This window comes from Polypterus senegalus, chromosome 1, assembly GCF_016835505.1.
Source record: "Polypterus senegalus isolate Bchr_013 chromosome 1, ASM1683550v1, whole genome shotgun sequence".
NCBI lineage: Eukaryota > Metazoa > Chordata > Cladistia > Polypteriformes > Polypteridae > Polypterus > Polypterus senegalus.
The window spans coordinates 228329454-228348393 of NC_053154.1; the positions used below are offsets into that span (position 1 = coordinate 228329454).

Below are 18940 nucleotides of genomic sequence, written 5' to 3' on the forward strand. Positions count from 1 at the left end.
TGTTATTTTAAAGAAATTAGGTAACTAGGGTTGTAGCCATTGCATACACTTAGATTCACATTGTTGATGATTTGTTTATTTACTTTGGGGACCCCAGAAACACACCCAATCTTGACACTGCATGCACACTCTTAAACAAAGACACATAACACAGTGGCTCAAACTGGACTGTTAATAAAAGATATATTGAAACAATAGAGAGGGCAAAAAACAATTATCCAACAACACGAATGCAAATCCCACCCAATTTACCTTGATGGCAATAATTACTTAAAACACACAAATACTAACGAAAACTCAGCGAAACACTAAGCACAAAGTGATCAATGATAAACACCTATGACAAAAGTCCAGACACAGCTTAGTACAACAAATGCAAATGATGATGGGGAATGGAATGAAAACCCAAGTGAACTGCCTTTTGAATGAAATGTAAAGTTTTGTCCTAACAAGTTCCAATTGCTTTGTAAAGATTTGAAGTGATTGGCTCCCCAGAAAAAGATGTATCCAATACAGATGAAACCACATGAACAAGCAGGTACAGGACAAGAACATAAATCCAGAAAAATTGTAATCCAAGGTAGTTATATTTTTTATGCAATTGAAGGTGAAGTGTTGAAACATATATACACAGATGATCATAGTCTTTTCCTGTGTGTTTCAGCTTCTTTTTATAGGTGGCATCTTAGTATATTTCCTTCTTCCAGTAACCCCTACGGCAGCTCGGTGCTGCCCAATCGTGCAGTGCTGCTACAGGGTACTCAAGCCTGTCGGGCTGATCCAACAGTTTTCATCAAATTTGTTCTAATATTCATAACAATGGCTGAAACATAGACATTACAAATGCATCCATTTGTTCAGTCCAGCTCAGGTTTACCAGTTGTTCTTGCTTTAAATTTGTGTTTAAGTGACGTAAAGGTCAACAAAAAACTTTGTGAAATGAACACTGATGTAAAAAATTCACAAAAATTAAATGGCATTATGTTATGCCTAATAATAACAATGGTTTCACAGAGGTTGTGTCTTTTAAAAAATAAGTAACAATAGCTCCTAGAAGGTATCCTATGCCTAGTTTTAGTGTGGCTGTAAATGTTCACACATTACAAACATCACAAGGATGCATACTTAATATAAATGTATGTGAAATTGTTATTAATTATACAATGCCAATAATACCACAAACAGTCTAAGAGATCTGCAAGTTTATAAAAGAATATGGCCATTGTTGGGTGGTCAGAACTGGCGCTATACCCACAGGAGTTAGCTTTATTAGTGACTTCTGTGCTGCTATATGACACACATATTGTATCTTCAAGAAAGAAAAAACTTTCCCTTGAGAACAAAGGTCCCATGGTTTCAGATTTGTGCAAGGGTATGGGTTCTGTAAATCACATACTGAACTTTCTAGCTTGGGGTAAAGGCGGGGTAGGGTTCAATTTTAAAAAGCCTAATAGCTGGTAATAAATTGAAGCAGGTATGAATTACAGTATCATGAGACATAGGTGGGGGGCATTGAAATGACTTCTTTAGAATCGGAAGGCATAAAGATGTGTCATACATTACAAGAAGAGTATGTAGCGTGCAGCATAGAAAGGATCTTAAGGTTAATGGTTTATGGTTTTTAGCAAATACAAAATTTGAGCTAGTCACCTAAAAATTATAATACATGTGAAGTAAGAAAGGATAAGAAGAAAATAAATTAATAAAAAGAAGGTTTAGTCCACATTTCAGCTGTATGTCCAACACAAACATACACACACATACACACATACTGTATGTTGAAGTTGTTTTATATTTCAGTGTGGAAACAACTTATATCTGTTAATTCATTTTCTGGATATACATTAATGCATTCCTTTTCTAACTCTAATGATAAAATATGACACATATATATTTTGCTAACAGTTGGAATTCAATATTAATAATAAATATCTGCATAGAATATTAAAAACAGATAAATACAAGATATACAAAGCATTAAACAGAACAAAGGACAATACACCAGAGTAAAATACTAAATTCAAAACTAGAAGGGCAGAACAAATAACACAATTTGTGATATAACACACACAGATTACCATGAGCATCTGGAGAGAGAGGTAAACAGAAAGAAAAGGCAGAATGTTAGGTTAAGTTTATCACCTTCCTGCACAAATGTGTTTTAAGTTGTATTTTAAAATAGTGAATTGAGTCAGCTGATCTAATTCATTTAAGCAGGTTATTCCAAAGTCTGGATGCTATACAGCAGAAGGCCCTGTCACACACAGAGTGCAGGTTAGTATGAGATGAACCTTAGTGGGCGAACAGGAGCATAATGATGGAAAATGTCACTGATGTAGTCCGGTGCAAGGCTATTTAAAGCTTTGTAGGTTATTAATAGAATTTTATATTCAATGCTGCAAGACACAGGGAGCCAGTGAAGGCAAAGCAGGATGAGCTTGGATAGAAGATTAGAAGGAGATTAGAAGCAGAACCTGTCAATAGGGAGTTACAATAATCGATGTGGGATATGATTAAAGCATGGACATGTTTCTCAGCATTAGAAAAGGAGTGAAAACGGGATGTTACAGAGATGGAAGTAAGAAAGTTTCTTAATGTGGTTTAGATGGGTACAATAAGAAAGGGAGGAATCAAAATAGACAAGAAGGTTCCTTGCATCAGAAGAAGGTCTGATATGATGCATCGTCAAGAATGACTATAAAGGAGCTCATTTTCTTACTGTAACTTGCTCTTTAGTGCCAATTTGCTGTAATTCAGTTTTGTCACAATTTAATTTTAAAGAGTTATGCTCCATCCAGGTCTTAATTTCACTGAGGCAAGTTCTGAACTGAGAAAGCTCTGATGAAGTTTCACTTTTGACACTGAAATAGAATTGAGCATCATCTGCATAAAAATGATAACTCAGTCCAAAGCTACAAATGATATAGCCAAGGGGAAGCATATAAATACAGAAGAGCAGAGGGCTAGAGATAGTGTCCTGAAGAACTCTTTGTCTAACTGGCACTAAGCTGGACCTGCTTTGCCAAGACTAACCAACACTTGACAGTGCCAGATGCTGCACAGAGGTCTAACATAAGTATTTTTGTTGGTTTGCCCAGAGTCTGCTGCCATAAGCAAATCATTAGTTACCCAAAACAGAGCAGTTTCACAGCTGTACTGTGCTCTGAAACTAGACTGAAAGGTTTCCATCAGTTTATTAGAAATAATTGGTAAGTTGGGAGGTTACAACATACTCAAGAACTTTAAACAGAAAAGGTAAGTGAGAAATAGGCAGAAGATTCTCAGCATCAAGACCCGACTTTTTTAACACTGGGCTCACAAAAGCGATTTTAAAAGTGGCTGGCACAAAGCCAGTGTCAAGGGACGTATTTATTATTGTTGTAACAGTCCAGATTATGGCATGAAGACAGGATTTAAGAAGTGTGGTAAGGATGGGGTCCAGTACATAAGTAATTGGTTCAATCTTACAAAGCCTGTCATAAACAAATGCAAAAGGGACTGGTGAAATTTTAGAAAATGAACTGGATTTTATGAGAAGACAAAGAAAGATATAAACGGATGATGGATTTATGTTAGTTAAATTATTTGGATTTTAAACTTCACAGAATTCAGTACAGAAGGAAGTTGTGCCAGATGCAGGTTGAAGTAGTTTATTAACAACAGAGGTTATCATGGCTAGTTTCTATTATTCTGCTATAAAGTGTGGTCTTGGCTACAGTTAGTGCATTTCTGTAAGCCCTCTGATGGTCAGAGAAACCCTGGACGTGCACAGTGAGGCCACTCTTAACAATTAAAGGAAACTTTCTTATGTTTTAAAGGAGCTGTTGTATCTAGTGCAGAATGAAGGGCTAAATTATAGTAGTCAATAAGACTCTCTAGTGCAGATAGAATAAGGGAGGACAGAAAAGATCAGAAATGGATCCAGCAAAGACAGTGGGACAGATATTTTTAAGGTTTCTAAAAGAAATTTGACTATTCAGGTAAGAGGAGGGAGAGGTGATGAGACAGTGAAAGTTACTGTTCCAAAATATAACTATATACATGTAGCCATGGTAATCACAAGTGTCATTTATTTCTCCAGTTGAAGCACATTTTAGAAGGCATTGACATTTAGAAAACAGAACATTCACAGTTTCTAGATCTCACAATGCAAAAAAATATTCACAAATCAGGCAACAGGCAGCGTACCACATAAAGCATCAAATCATTTGTCCCTTAGGCTATGAAAGGCGTAGCCAATAGTAAAGGCATAGCCCATTAAAAATAAATCCAAATTCAATACAGATAGTAATTAATTGCATCCATGAACTATACATACAGTAAAAAAAAGTAAAAGAAGTGCAAAAAGTACAAAGTTCAATGCACATTTTAAGGAAAAGTGTTGTTAACAGGGAAAAGCAGCAACATGTGTGCACCAGCAGTCCTTCCATTTTCATCCTGTTATTGTCATGTGTATAATTATGAATTCCAAACATTCACACAGTAACTCTTGATACATTTTGCAGAGATATTAGATAGATAAGCATATTCCCTTATGCTTTGGAATCCAACACTCTAGTCATTTGAACACAGTATATGCTGGAATAATGAATGTACCAAATAATGAAACTTTTGCCTGTTTGATTGGTAGGATAACAGCATCTGCTAAATAAATAAGAATGATATGATGGTGCCGCCATGAGGTGGCAATCAGACCCAATAAACTGAGTTAGTTTTTGAGCTTTGTTGAAAATTATTTCTGATCTTTCCATCCATACCTAAAAGTTCATACATTTTAATAAGAATACTCTTCATGTGGAACAACTGCTGCCTCACAAATCCAAGATGTCTGCCATTCTCTCTGTTTCCATTTGTGATTCCTCTTTGCACTTCATGTTCATTATACATCTTAAAGATGTATTATTATTATTTTTTGTTATGTATAGGAATTATAATTATTAAAATCACTTATCCCTGTAGAACTGTTTATGTGGACTTCCATCCATCCATTTTCTAACCCGCTGAATCCAAATACAGGGTCACGGGGGTCTGCTGGAGCCAATCCCAGCCAACACAGGGCACAAGGCAGGAACCAATCCTGGGCAGGGTGCCAATCCACCGCAGGTTTATGTGGACTTATTATGGCAAAATGGTTACCGTTGTCTCCTCATAGGTCAAACAGACTGATTTCACATCCTGGCCAGGTCACTGTCTGTGTGTGCAATTTACATTGTTCTTTCCATGCCTAAGTGGGTTTTTCTCTGCATACTCCTACCACTTTATATATGTGTTAAGTTAATTAACTACTTTAAATGAATTCAGTGTTGGACTAGCAGCCCATAAAAGGCTGGTTACTACCTCATATTTGCTTGGCTAATGTATCATGTTGCCCTGTATTGGAAAAGCTTGCTTAGAAGAAAAACAAAAAAACAAAGAAGGAGTCTGAGTGAGGGTGAATTTGTGTGTATCTATGTGATAAGGCAAGTGTCTCACTCAGGGTTGTACCCTGCCTTTGCCATTATGTTGCACTCTGGCTATACTGACACAAAAAGAAAGGAAATATTTTAAAACTGCCTGATTCAATTCAGTGCATCAGGAACACAGAAACAGAAAAATATTAATTTCAGGTAAATACAGGTTAAAAGTTTTAGAATACCCCTATTTTTCCAGTTTTTATTGACATTTAAGGCCAGTGAATAACATGAATAACCTGAAATGGTACCAAGCTATGCAGTAAACTGTCAAAGGTTAAAAAAAAGTTTATGGTACCATATAATTTTGCAGTGGCTTTCTCACTGTCAAACCTGCAGCTCAAAGTCTTCTCTTCATAGTTTGAAGTGACACTTGCTAACTTTGAGCATTGTCCTGTTAAATACCAATAACACAAGCTGTTGACTCTCACAAATCTGTCTTCTGATTCTGTTGTGGCTTTGTGTCTACCAGATCTGTTTCTGTCAAAGATTCCTCCAGTTTCCAAATTCCTTTTTCATTTATTGGCAGCAAATTAGTGTTGTTTAATGTTTTTTTAATTTAATGTGATCGGACAATTGTTGACGTACTATTTCAAGTGAGTTAGTATGACTTTACAGCAATGGTAACTTCAAGTGGAAGTTCAGAAATCAAAGAAATTTCAGTTATTTCTTTAATGAAACCCCCCTTCATAAACTGTGATCAAGGACAAGCTTACATGCAGACTTTTTCCTGCTCTTGTTATGACAAACGGAGTTGGCTAACTGGATGCGGTATCAGTAATGCCTTATTTTTGTTTTCCCTGTTTGCTATTTCAAAGTGTTGTTACTGAAGCACTGTGGACAATGATTGGGGTATGAGACCTAAAACATCTTTCTGAAAAATGCAAGCACCATGAAAGTAGCCTCAGTCATCTAGACTAAATTTAGACTCATTTAATTTTCACAGGCTTATGATTGCTACACAGCTAGAAGAAGGCTACAAGATTGGCATTAGAAGGCTCAGCAAAGAGGTGACCAAAAATTGACACATTCTGTCCAGAATAACAGACTGTGTGAAATTTTGTAGAGCATTTGAATTGGCTTTGTGTGGCCATGATGACAGTGAGAACTCTGATAAGCCCGGGATTTTCCGTGGGTTGGTGGATTTTGTTGCCTCTTTTGATGGAGTTTTGAAAGATTACCTTGAAAATGCCTGCCACTGTATTTAAGGAACTTCAAAAGTTGTACAGAGTGAGTTTTTGGACTCTATTGAATACTCTGTGCAATGCATATATCTTCTAACTTAATTAAAAATAATTGCATCTGTTCAATGCAATTCAGAATGGCATTCAGGTAGCACTGTCATCTGCAAGTATTTTTTATATTGTCATTTCTCTATATTTTGTTTCAATATTTCATTTTATTCTACGTTTTATCGTTCAGTGCTTTGTGACTTTTTTCTGTGATAGGCACTTTATAAATTATTTTTTACTTAAAAAAAATAAGGTGTTTATTTTGCCATAAGTACAATAAGTAAACTAAAAAAGTTTAATTTCAGTATTGCTAATGGAAATTGTGTAAAAGTTTTAAATGAGTTGTTTTAAGTGAGATTTGGGTTATATTAACGTTATATTATGAAGAATTTAGGACATGTGAAATTTGATATGAAGTAAATATGCTCAAGTTCTGTTGTGATCCAAAAATATGCATTTTTTTTTTAAATAGTTCATCTGTCACCCATTAAGAGGTCTAAATTTCAAACTCTTAATTTATTGGTGTCTTGCAGCCTATCAAACATTAGAGATTTATGTATTTTTCTAAATATTAGGAAATTTTCCAAAATACATAAAACGTTTCTTACAATCACCATGACTCAGGTCGGGCTGAATACATTCAATAGACAAGAGACTGGTGACTGAAATGATTCAATTTAATCAAAACATAATTGAGAAATTTTCAGGCCTAAAGAAAAAGAAGGGCAGCATTTATGTTCAAGCAGTGCTACTGAGCAGTTTATGTAGGCAACATTGCAATTTGTGTGTGTGTTCTTTTATCCTGAGCTATGAAGTGCTGCTTCAGTCCCCCCTCCCCCCCCAAAAAAGCCGAGCCCCTGCCCAAATTTTTTTCACCAGCTGCCACTGCTCGTTCAGCAAAGTAGTGCAAATTGCAGTTCTGGGAGATTTGGAACACTTAAAATTAAAAATATTTCTTACAGTTTTTAAAGGCAATATATGAATCAGGCTCTTGATAAGTATGTAATCTTACAGTTTAAACTAAACTCTCATTTTTTGTAGTCTTATTTTACAATGTTAAAAAATACTGTTGTATAAAAATGCCGCTATGACTAAAGTTTTGGGTGACACAATTTCTTTGTCGCCACATCTCACTCTCCTGTATGTTTTAATTTGGATAAACCATTTCCAAATGACAGAAAATCTTTACTTGCTTTTGTGTTTTATTCAAATAAATTTCTATTTATTTATAAATTCTATAAATTTCTACAAAATCTCCACCCTTAAATGCATATTAAGTGAAAAGGAGTGGTAGGAGAGACCAAGTGACTTTACAAATGACAACTTTGAAATCCCCCAAAAGCATGCAGAAAAGCTTCACAGGAAGCATTTTTTAAACTCTTTACAATTCTACAATGTTTCACACAGTGGAAGCAAGGCATTTGAAGTCCAAACAATATGGAAAGGTCTTATGAAAAGACAAATCATACAAAAAGTGCCGTAAAACAAACAACATAAGATCTAGGGCAGTGGGAATAACCATCAAAAATCTTTATGGTTTAATGATCAGCTCATTGAACATGCTTCCATCTTACCTTAAGCAAACTAATGCCATTGTCATTGCTCGGAGCAGTGAAATGCTCATCGTCATCAAAGTGAATATCTCCCAGCTGCCAGGCATGAGCAAACTCTCGTCCAGCCCCATCAAAAGTCTGTGCACAGCCTAAATGGCGACCTGAATTACAAATGCAAATTGTGTTTATTATAGGGATGTTCAATTGATCACATTAGTATTTTCTAATATCTTTGCTCAAAAATCACAAAATGTTGGTAATTCAAACCTGGTTTCTTACGTCAGGTAATCACAGTCTACTGTGTTCATTAGTTTTCATTGCTGAACTCTCAATCCATCCATTTTCTGATCATTCTTAATTTAATTTCATGGTCCATCCTGGCAGCTAGTCAGGAACTAACTCTGAACATGCTTCTAGGTGAACCTATAATGCATGTGTTTAGTATGTCGGAGGAAAACCCAACCAAACACAGAAAGAATGCCCAAATCAAGCTCTTAGTCAATGAAGTATATTTATTCTACATTAAAACTACAGCTGTCTGTAACTGTGTCACTTGCTTGTAATGTTGCAGAGATGCAGAGCCAATAGACCCAGAATATAAGATAACTAGATCATGTTACTTACTCTGTTTGTTATCTAAATGAAAATTATGATTTTCATTGCATGGTGTTAGGACCCAGTACAGGGCTGGTATTGCAAAGTCACCACATTTTTCTTTTTTCAACATGGGTTGTCTCCAGAAACACTGATTGATTTAGAAAGATATGGTATTAGTTTAATTGGTAACTCTAAACTCAAATCAGTTTGGGCTATGATAGACAGCCAGAGTCAGTTCCCATGTTATGGCTAGGACTCTGGCTCTAATACAACCACCCCAAAAAAGTGAATCCTGGAAACAGATTGGATGGATTATTTTTTCAACTGAAAATTATGCTGCCATTACCATAAATGAAAACCAGGCATAAGAAACCTTGAAAGACAAAGGAATTCAGTCACAAACTGAAAATGATCAAATTCAGTAACTCTGGAGTAAGGAGCCCACTTGTGAAACAACCTGGGTGAACAGGAAACAACACAAAGCTTGTTTACCTGTGCCAAAGCCAAGCCGGATGTCAATCATGGACAGGGGCGAGGTATTGTCCTCTTCAAATAACAAAGGAGACACTTCACTCCACATCCTAAAAGCCAGTCTGAAGACATACCTCTGGTCATCTATTGAGAGCTGACTGCTGTAACCCTCACCTATGAGCCTCCACTTCAACACTGTCTTAGAAAAAGCCATCTGCCCTGGCATGCTTGGTGTATCTCCTTCTGATCGTTTCTTCCTTCCTCGAAACAGTAGCATTTCAAGGGAACGTTTTTGCCTTGTGCCAGCAGAATAATTCGCTTGCCTGTCAACTTGGGCCGTGCGATTATCCAATGTCTCATTAGTTGTGCTGGCTGTTGTGTTGACAACAGTGTTGTTTAGGTCAGCCTTCTTGTCTGGCACACCACACCTTGGTTTATTCATGACCGCCTTGGTCGCATCATCCAGCACTCCTGTGATCGGAAGATTGTATGCCTTCTGAAATTCCTTGAGGGCTTTCATGTATTGTGGTTTCTGTAGAGGATTTTCATCATCACTTTCACCACTGCTGCGGGATGCAAAAGTCCCTTCTTGAATTAAAGACAGGATGTCCTTGGGTGCTCGTTTAGCATCGATAAAGCTTTCTTCTTGTTCATAGTGCTTCTCATCCCACATAACTGGAGTTGTGAATCCATACTTTTCTAAGAATTGCTGGAAATTCAGAAACAACCAAATATATTGATTTTAAAAAGTACATAAAGCATTTATTGAGTTAGAATATTTAAAATGAATAAAAAATTGTTTTCTTCATTTGAAGCACCACTTAGGACATTTCTTTAGATAGATGTGTATTACCAAATAAAACAATTAAAAAATAGAAAGAGAAAGGTTTTACCTTTAGAGTGAATGAGGTGTATTTAACTCTGCAATTGTTATTCTTTAGTTACAGCAACTTATTTCAAAATATTTCGAAATATTTCAATTGATCAAATCAATGTCAATATAATTATATTGTCATAAAAACACCAGTTTTATCTTATAAAGAGAAAGTGAAACTATATTATGACAACACCAATTAAAATATTTATTTATAAAGAGTGAAAGAACACATTATCTTTGTAAGAAAGGAATACTTGGCTAATAGGTAAACAGTACATTTAAACAATGTTTTCCTTATATAGCAGTTTAATTGCAGCATTTGTTATAATACTTTTCTGTTAAGCCACAATGGACAATAGTATCCTCGTAAGAAATAAATATTGAATATGTCAATAGGACTCCTACATAACCAAGAGTATATTTCATAAAAAAAGGAAACACAAAAGATGATAACAGAATTACTCCAGAACAGAATGCTCTTTTAAGGATAAAGGTTGTTTGAAAAAATAAATAAATCAGACAGTAGAATGAATTGAGGCAGGCATTCCATTCTAAAGACAGAAGAGTATTCTATATCATAATACACTACTGTATACTGTATTTTATAGATTGATACACTTGGTAGGCAAGAAGTTAGCTTAATATGATAATATTGTGTATTACTTTAATTTCATATTTTGTTATTGTATTTTCCTTTATAATCTCATAAATAATGTAAAGATTTCTGATTAATTAATTTAGATTCATTTTTCTGGTCTTAAAGGTTCATGGGTAGAGAAAACAGGCCACCTTGGCCAGCCAAAAAATGAACTGGAAAGATTCAGATAATAAAAGACTGAAATTGGTAGGTGATGAAGTGGTCATTATGTTGAAAAAATTGAAAATTAAACAATGAATTAAACATAAAGATAGACAATAAGTTAAGGCCACAAAAATCAATTCCTGTCAAATCAAACATAGCTTTTAAATCCTCTATCAACTGCAACACAGGAAGATAAAATTTGAGCTGTACTGCTTTGAAAGAATGAACTGATGATTTACACGTAATATATTTAAATAATATTAAGTATGCCATTTAGGAAAAACAGAATTAGAAATAAGGTAATATTACTTAAGCAAAGAAAGGTACCGCATATTTTAATTATATGTTATGGGTTAGTAAGACATAAACTGTTCGTTTCAAAAGAAGTATTATTTCATCTAAAAAACGTAAATTAAAAAGTAGGAGGATCCTAACAGTCTGGAGAAGGAATTTCTGATATAAACAGAATGAGATTTGAAAAATTACACAGATCATCCTTAACAAAGAAAGGAAGGTCTAAATCAGAATTGTTGTAAGAATATTTTCTTTATTACTTTTATTTTGCATTTATCTTTTATGTTTGTATTTTACTTTTTTCCTTAATAAATAAAATAATCTCTTTTATTATTAATTTGGTCTAGATTCTTACATTTTTCTGGTCTCACAGGTTCAGATGGGGTGTCAGCTTAAGGGTTTAATTGAAGAGTTAAGCAGGATTAGGGAATGTTAAATACTTCTCCATGAGACAATGGTCTAGAATAGGTAACAAAACCTTTTACTAGAATAGGTAACAAAACCTTTTAAAGTGTCATCACCAGCTGTTAGGACCAGAAATCTTGAACTGTAGAGTGCAGCTTAACAGCTCTAAAATCACCAGTGCCTCCACATCTGTCACTCCTTAGCTTGGAAAAGAAAGATGGATAATCTGGGTATGCTTCCAAGTCCAGATTTGGATAGTGTCAAATTATGATTTTCATTGAAAAATAAAGCATGGTTTGGGACATGACAGGGCTTCAAGCCTACAATTACATTTGTTAAAATATCACCATGAGGTGCTAGGCCCAGAGGTCAGAAACTGCTGAGTGAACCTTAAGGGACTGTACAGATGGCCCGAGTGTCTTTCCGGGTTTGGCTCTAGATATTTCGCTACTTGTTTGACTACCATCTAATACTTTAATGAACTTACAGACAACATGAAAACAATACTTCATTTCAAACTATTATGTCTGCCACTGGAGTGATGGTAAACTAAGCAACTAGCTAGGACTCACACACTAATGAAAATCTTGTGATTTAAAATCCATTGACTTAACAGGAAGGCCACATTCAGATTTCTTATAGCACTAAACATTTCTACCTGATTTGTTTCATTGGCCCTGCATTTATTTATACTATTTAACTATATAATAGTTTATTAAACTCCCAGTAAGTTACATTTTTCCCACATTATCAACAGATATTTTATAGGGTTACCATTTGCTAAAGTCCATGTGTCAAAAAATAAAAAGAGACTTTCAGGCTCACTGCCACAATTTGTAAACATTCCAGAATCTTGAATCTTAGTGTTGCTCCCATTTGCCCACATTCTTCAAATGCTGACGTGGGATCTTCAATAGCCATTTATTTACTAATTCTTTTCCAAAACGAATCCTTCCACCCCCATGATACATCTTCTTTTTATTAACTTGGAGCAGAACCTCGACATTTCTCTGACCTCACGCATTGTAAAAACATGAGGGTCACCTCCCTCACATTTAAGGAGGCCCCATGACCATACGTTTACAGCACTGTCCAATCCTTGGTAACTAACACTAAGATTTACTTGCAAGGGTCGGCTTAGGAACATCTGTAGCTTTTTTATTTTTTTAATGTTTATTTGTATTTACTGAACTCAACTAACTGTCTGGATCCCATTTATAGAACTCTTGAACCATTAAGAAAAAGTAAAAAAAAAAATAACCTTAGCAATCCTATAATTGTAACAATGGATCAATCTATCCTTCCATTTTGTAAGCTTACTCTATCCATTACAAGATCCCAGGGAGATGCAGGTTGACTTTGTAGCACTGGGCACAGGACAATACTTACTCCTTGATGGGATGTCATTAGTTTGTAGGACATGCACACCAAGCTAATTTAGTCACCAATTAACTTGCAAGGTTCCCAGAAACAGTGTCTGAACTGGGAATGGAACGAAAGCGTCTGGGCTGCACCCTTAGTTTGCCATCCATGACAGTGAGTATAACATCACTTGCAAAAGTTCATCTCAAACATTCTGCTCAGTTTCAGTGTTGGGAAAATAAAACAAGTACTGATTTGTTATGGGGCTACTTTTGATTATAGTTTCAAAAACCAGAACATTACAATGACATGCCACACAATCAAACAGACAACAATAAAATAACTGATACAACTATTAGCTTCAAAATAAATTCAGGAAAAAAACACAAAGGAAAAACAGAAACAAAACAAAATTCAGCCCCTACACAAGAGAAACAGAAAAACAAGATATTCAAAAGCAAAAATAAAACTTTTATTAATAATAGAACAATTAATTGCATAAGACTGCCCAGCATGGTTATTCTAAAATAAGATTAATGAATTCTTTCCATTTTTTTTAAAGAATGTTTTGAACATATACTTTAAAAGAGAAGTTGCTTTTTTCTAATTTGAAATGATATAGAAAGTCACTTACACACTGAGTTACAGAAGTGGGGTTGGAATTCTTCTACAGTAGTTGAGCAAGATAAGCTTACGTGATAGATGAGTGGTACAGGCTATTAAAAATGACTCATCCTTATGCATTTAAATGCCATCTAGAGGCACACCAAATATCACCGTTAATTAGGTAGGGTTCCTTGTAACACCAAGGTGGTCTGAGAAGAATGTAACAATTTTTGTCCAAAATTATGGTAATTGACCATTTAATGCATAGTGATGCAGAGCTAAATGGCAGCGCTTGCAGTTGGATCATGCCCTGGGTACATTTTGGCCAATTCTAAATGGGGTCAATGTGGTTGATAACAGACCATTACTTGGAAGGCTTGGCACATGTACAACTAGAATGTACATTATTTTATTAATAGTTCCACTCCTTTTCTGAGATGCTGATTGAAAGGTCCCTTTCCTACTGTTCCTTGGATCTGTGAAGGGTAGATTCTTGTTGATTTGCTCTATGGGTCTTCATCAGGACAATCAGTATGGCTTCTGGGATAGATATGTAAGCAAGATGTGGAAAATTGGTTAATTTTCTTTTACCAAAGGTTTCTAATTTATATATATAGTGTGCAGCTGGAAAGTTAACTTTGGAATATAATCATTCATAAGATGCAAATATGCAGTTCATATAAAGATCTCTTAAGTGTCTTAATCCCATCTGTTTAAACAGAGTAGGTCTGTCAAGGTGGAAAAAGGTGATTAACAAGTATAGGAACAACTGGTAAGAACTTCTCTACCTTGAAATGTGCCCTGCATTGGTTACATATTTTAAGTAACTGGTGGATGTCGGATTACTGGTAAACTGTTGATAGTTATCATTGACTGGAGCACAGAGTTGGGTATATAAAGAAGATTTAAAACAGGGTTTGTTTTCAATTGAAAGCTAGTCTGGTGTGAATAGATTAATCGGGTGAGTCTTTAGAATTAAATTATAATGTGCATGCCTGGTGGTTAACTATTTAGCACTGCTCTCTTGCAGTTCCAGGAATGTGGGTTCAATACCCCATATTTTTACAGCTGTTTTTGAGTACTGCGGTTTTTAACTATATCCCCAATTTATGCAGGTGTAATTAATGTGAGGAAGTGTGGGGTTGTGCTCTGTGAAGGACTGGCATCCCAACTAAGTGACTAATGCTTTTATGTTAACATCTGATGGTAGAAAATTGGTACATAAAAATGGACAATTTTTAACTTTGAAAGCAAAGGATTAGGTTTTGCCAATATACGCCAGTTAATTCAAAGATAACCACCTTGGGCGTTATTTGATTCAAATTAGTCTGACGTTCTGGTTTAGTTTAGGTTGCTGGTATTCTTCACTTTTTCCAACGATATGTTCATCTGTTCTCTTCTGCACCCAACTCAAGACACAATACAACTTGGGTCAAGTTCGAAAAACTTTTCTTTTCTGGGAGGTGCAACGCGATATTTTAAACAACTTGGGATCAATCAAAATAACACACAGTAGAATAATACACTGTGGTGCACTAGCGCCACTGCCACGATTATAGGAAAAAAGTGGACCCAGGAAATGGAAGGATAAATGGCCGTCCGTTAAGTGACCGATTGGCCGTGGTCAACACGCACATCCAGACTGCGGTTTCTTCTCGGCTATTTGTTTACTGATTTTTTTTTTTTTTGCTCGAGCCACAAACTAAATGAACTTTTAACACAAATTCCCGTGTCTTCCTTTACCGTTAACGAACGGACAGACAGACAGACAGACAGACAGACAGATAGATAGATACCTTTGCAGTGACTTCGTCCACAATAAGCTCCGCACGATGACTCGTTGGGAGCTCGATATCCGAATGGTCCCGGCTGTGGAAAAGTTTCTCCGAGTCGCAGTAAGGTGAAAGCACCGTGCAAATGAAGAGTGTCAGCTGGATACAGTTCAGCATCGTGACCGGGCGGGAAAGAGCGGCGGCGCGCTCCGTGCAAGATTCGCTCTGTTGACAAATGCGTGCCTGTGTGAAGGCAGCACCCGCTTTTTAAGGACTGCCTGCACCTGACGGTCCAGTCGTCGGCAGGCAGGCTGGCAAACACTCCAGCCCCGCTCTCCTCCTCCGCCACCCCTCCCTTCTCCTACTTTCGAGAAACTCGCACAGTCTTGAGACTCGAGGTTGACAAGTAACGAATGAGCGCGTTGTTCCGCTGCAGCTGCCTGAAGGCGCGATCGGCGCAAATACCGGAGCATTAGACATTACTGGAAAATGATGTGTGAAAGTCTGCCGCTTCGATTCACTGCCCGGTGATTAATTCTATTAGACGATGTAATGTTTAACCAGGTAAATTGTGGAAAAAAAAAAACATTCGAAACACCACATAGATGGAAGGGAAAATAAAATAAAATAAAAAAAACATTCGAAACACCACATAGATGGAAGAACAAAAACAAGTTTTCAGCATATCAAAATATTTCCCAACATTTATTTTTCAGTTAGTGCGGATGGCGATAGATTAAAAAGTTCAAACTCAAGACCTGCAGTTTCTAATTACAAAATAGTGATTCAATTTCGTACGCTATTTGGCAGATTCTTATTTCGCATTTAAACTCTGAACTGTATTAAATTACTGTAGGATTATTCCCACAGTGAACAAAAAAGGGATGCATACACTGTCAGAAACACACAACGAAACCCTGAAATCATTACATTAGTCAATAAAGACTGAAATATTATGTCGGTGAACAGTGTTGGAAAAAATTACTTTTGCCCTGCACAAAGCTGATATGTCTTAAACAAACTGCCATACATGTAGTTTGTTGCTATAAAATCTGTGGAGTTATTCAGTTTTAAAGAATTCACCCGAAGTGTACGTAAACTTCTGACCTCAGCTGTATATATCTTTTATTACATTTTCATTCACTGATTTTATTTCCTGAATCCTCTTGTTTTAGTTTGGGGTCTTGGGGGCATTAATCAAGTGGTCTCATTCCACCACAAAGCACAATCACTTCTACATCCAGAGCATCAGCTTTCCACCTAGTGCCAAGAACCAGGCAAAACTGGATTATTCTTTGAGTTTTTTCTTGAACTTGAAAAACTCATCCTGCCATGCGATCAGCTTTGTTCATGTATTCATGGAAATGAGACATTAAGTTCAACAGACGGCTAGTGCCAGGAGGTCACCAAGAGACCTATGAAAACTCTCAAGGAGTTACAAGCTACAGTGGTTTAGATTGGTCAAAAGGCACATGACAGGCAAGTTAGCTGTAAGTAGGTTCTATGGCCAGACTAAAACTGAGTTTTCAGATTAATTTAGTGTAGACTATAGATTATGAAAAACGCACCATTTCCACTGCGACGTACTGAGGGTGGCAGAATAACACTGTGGGGATGCCTTTCTACAGAAGGCGTGTATGGGTAAAGGCTAAAATAAATACAGCTTAATACATGGAAATCCTGGAGGAAGACCTAATGCAGGCTACAAGAAACCTGAACCTTAGAAGATTTATTTTCCAGAAAGTCAACAACCCCAAGCATAAAGACCAGGCAACACAGGAATAGCTTAAAAACAACATCAGTGTCCTGGAGTGGCTGATTCCAGATCTCAATCCAGTAGAGAATTTGTGACTGTACTAGAAAAAGCCTGTTCACTCGTGATCCCCCTGCAGCCTGACAGAGTTTGAGCAGTTTCACAAATAAGAACAAGGAAAACATACTCTTGCAGAAGCGGAAAGCTGATAGAGACTAGTGCACATAGAGTGAAGGCTGCCAAAGGTGCATCTACTAAAAGAAGGGGGTGAATACTTATGCTATTATTTTGTGCTTTATATTTGTAATAAATTTAGGTCACTTGGCTGATCTGTTTTCACTTTAACATTAAAGAGCGTTTCTGTTGATCAGTGTCAGAAACTCCAAATTAAATTCAATGGGACTCTTTTTACAAAAATTCTTTTTGTAAGCATTGTACCTACACACACACACACACACATTAATCCTTCAAAACATGTGCCACACACAAAGGCACTTCCTAATGTGCTACCACAACATCAATTGTGACTCACATTGAGTGATAAATTAGTGCCTGAAGTTAAAGATCCTGTTCATGGATTAACAAACTTCAGGGAATTCAAAAGAAAGAAGATGTGTAATTATGGGACAGAGGCAAGAAAAATCACCTAGCAGGACAAAAAACTGCCCTTTTTCTGATGAAACTAAAGTGAAATCTTTTGTCCTGTATCCTAAGCAGCATGTAAGATGCAACTCAAATGTTGTTAACCTGGTCATATCATCCCCTCCACAAAGTATGTGAATGATTACATCATAGTTTGAGAATTCCATTCTGAAGCAGGGCATGGCACTCTTATTAGGGTTACGTTAAAGAAATAAATATCTGAGCAAGACTAACAAAAAAGTTAAGCTTGAGAAGAAGTTTGTAATTCAGTAGACCAAGGTTGAACAGAAAGTCTATAGTTGCTTAAAACAAAGAAAAATAGCATGTTTGAGTGTAGCAGAATACCAACCTTAATGCCATCACAGAATATAAGGCAAGCCATCAAAAGCATTGCCAACAAAATTTCCTCAGTTAATTTGGTACAGAAAAGGAGTGATATTCACATATTGCCCCTTCTTAGAATACAAAGTTATTGGAGGTTTACCCAAATAATTACTGGCTGTTATTGGCACCAGGGGCATTTCAACAATATAGAGGATCCTGGCAGTACCTTTTACTTTAATAAATTAATAAAAACTCATAAAAGAGCATTTCTATCACAAACTGATTCAATGATATGATGTGTCACATAGTTGGTGTAGCTCTCCTATGGCCACTGTGCTTCACATGCCATGTCTGTTCGTAAATGCAGCTGTGGGTTGAAGAGAATGAATGAGTACACAGATCAAACTATATACAGGATTTGCACATAAATGCTGACAGTGAAAATAAAAGTTTCCTATGAAATGCAGAATGACGGTTTAAATAGTTTTACTGTTACAAAAAAACTTTTTTCAGCATGAGAAAATACCAAGTATTTGATTGTATCACATTTTTTATATTTCCAAGGATGTCAATCAAAAATCTCTTAACTGTAACTCTATGAAAACAGATATAGACAGTCCTCTCTACACTGATCAGCCACATTAAAACCACTGACTGGTGAAGTGAGTAACATTGATTATCTCATTACACTGGCACCGGTCAAAGAGTGGGATATATCAGACAGCAAGTGAACAGTTAATTCTTAATGGCAATGTGTTGGAAGCAGGAAAAATGGGTAAGCATAAGGATCTGAGTAATTG

The 18940-nt window shown here is 36.2% G+C and overlaps 1 protein-coding gene across 1 annotated transcript in view; it reads right to left on the reverse strand.

Moving 5' to 3' along the window:
- The window catches only part of LOC120539638 (matrix metalloproteinase-21-like), a 35495-nt gene extending 18014 nt beyond the window's left edge, over positions 1-17481 (reverse strand). Inside the window, exons 1-3 of the mRNA XM_039769957.1 lie at positions 15446-17481; positions 9325-10012; positions 8257-8396 (exon numbers count right to left, since the gene is read on the reverse strand). Coding sequence (XP_039625891.1) covers positions 8257-8396; positions 9325-10012; positions 15446-15598 — 981 coding nt within the window. The 5' untranslated portion in view covers positions 15599-17481. The remainder of the gene's footprint in view (positions 1-8256; positions 8397-9324; positions 10013-15445) is intronic.
- Positions 17482-18940: the final 1459 nt, after the last annotated feature.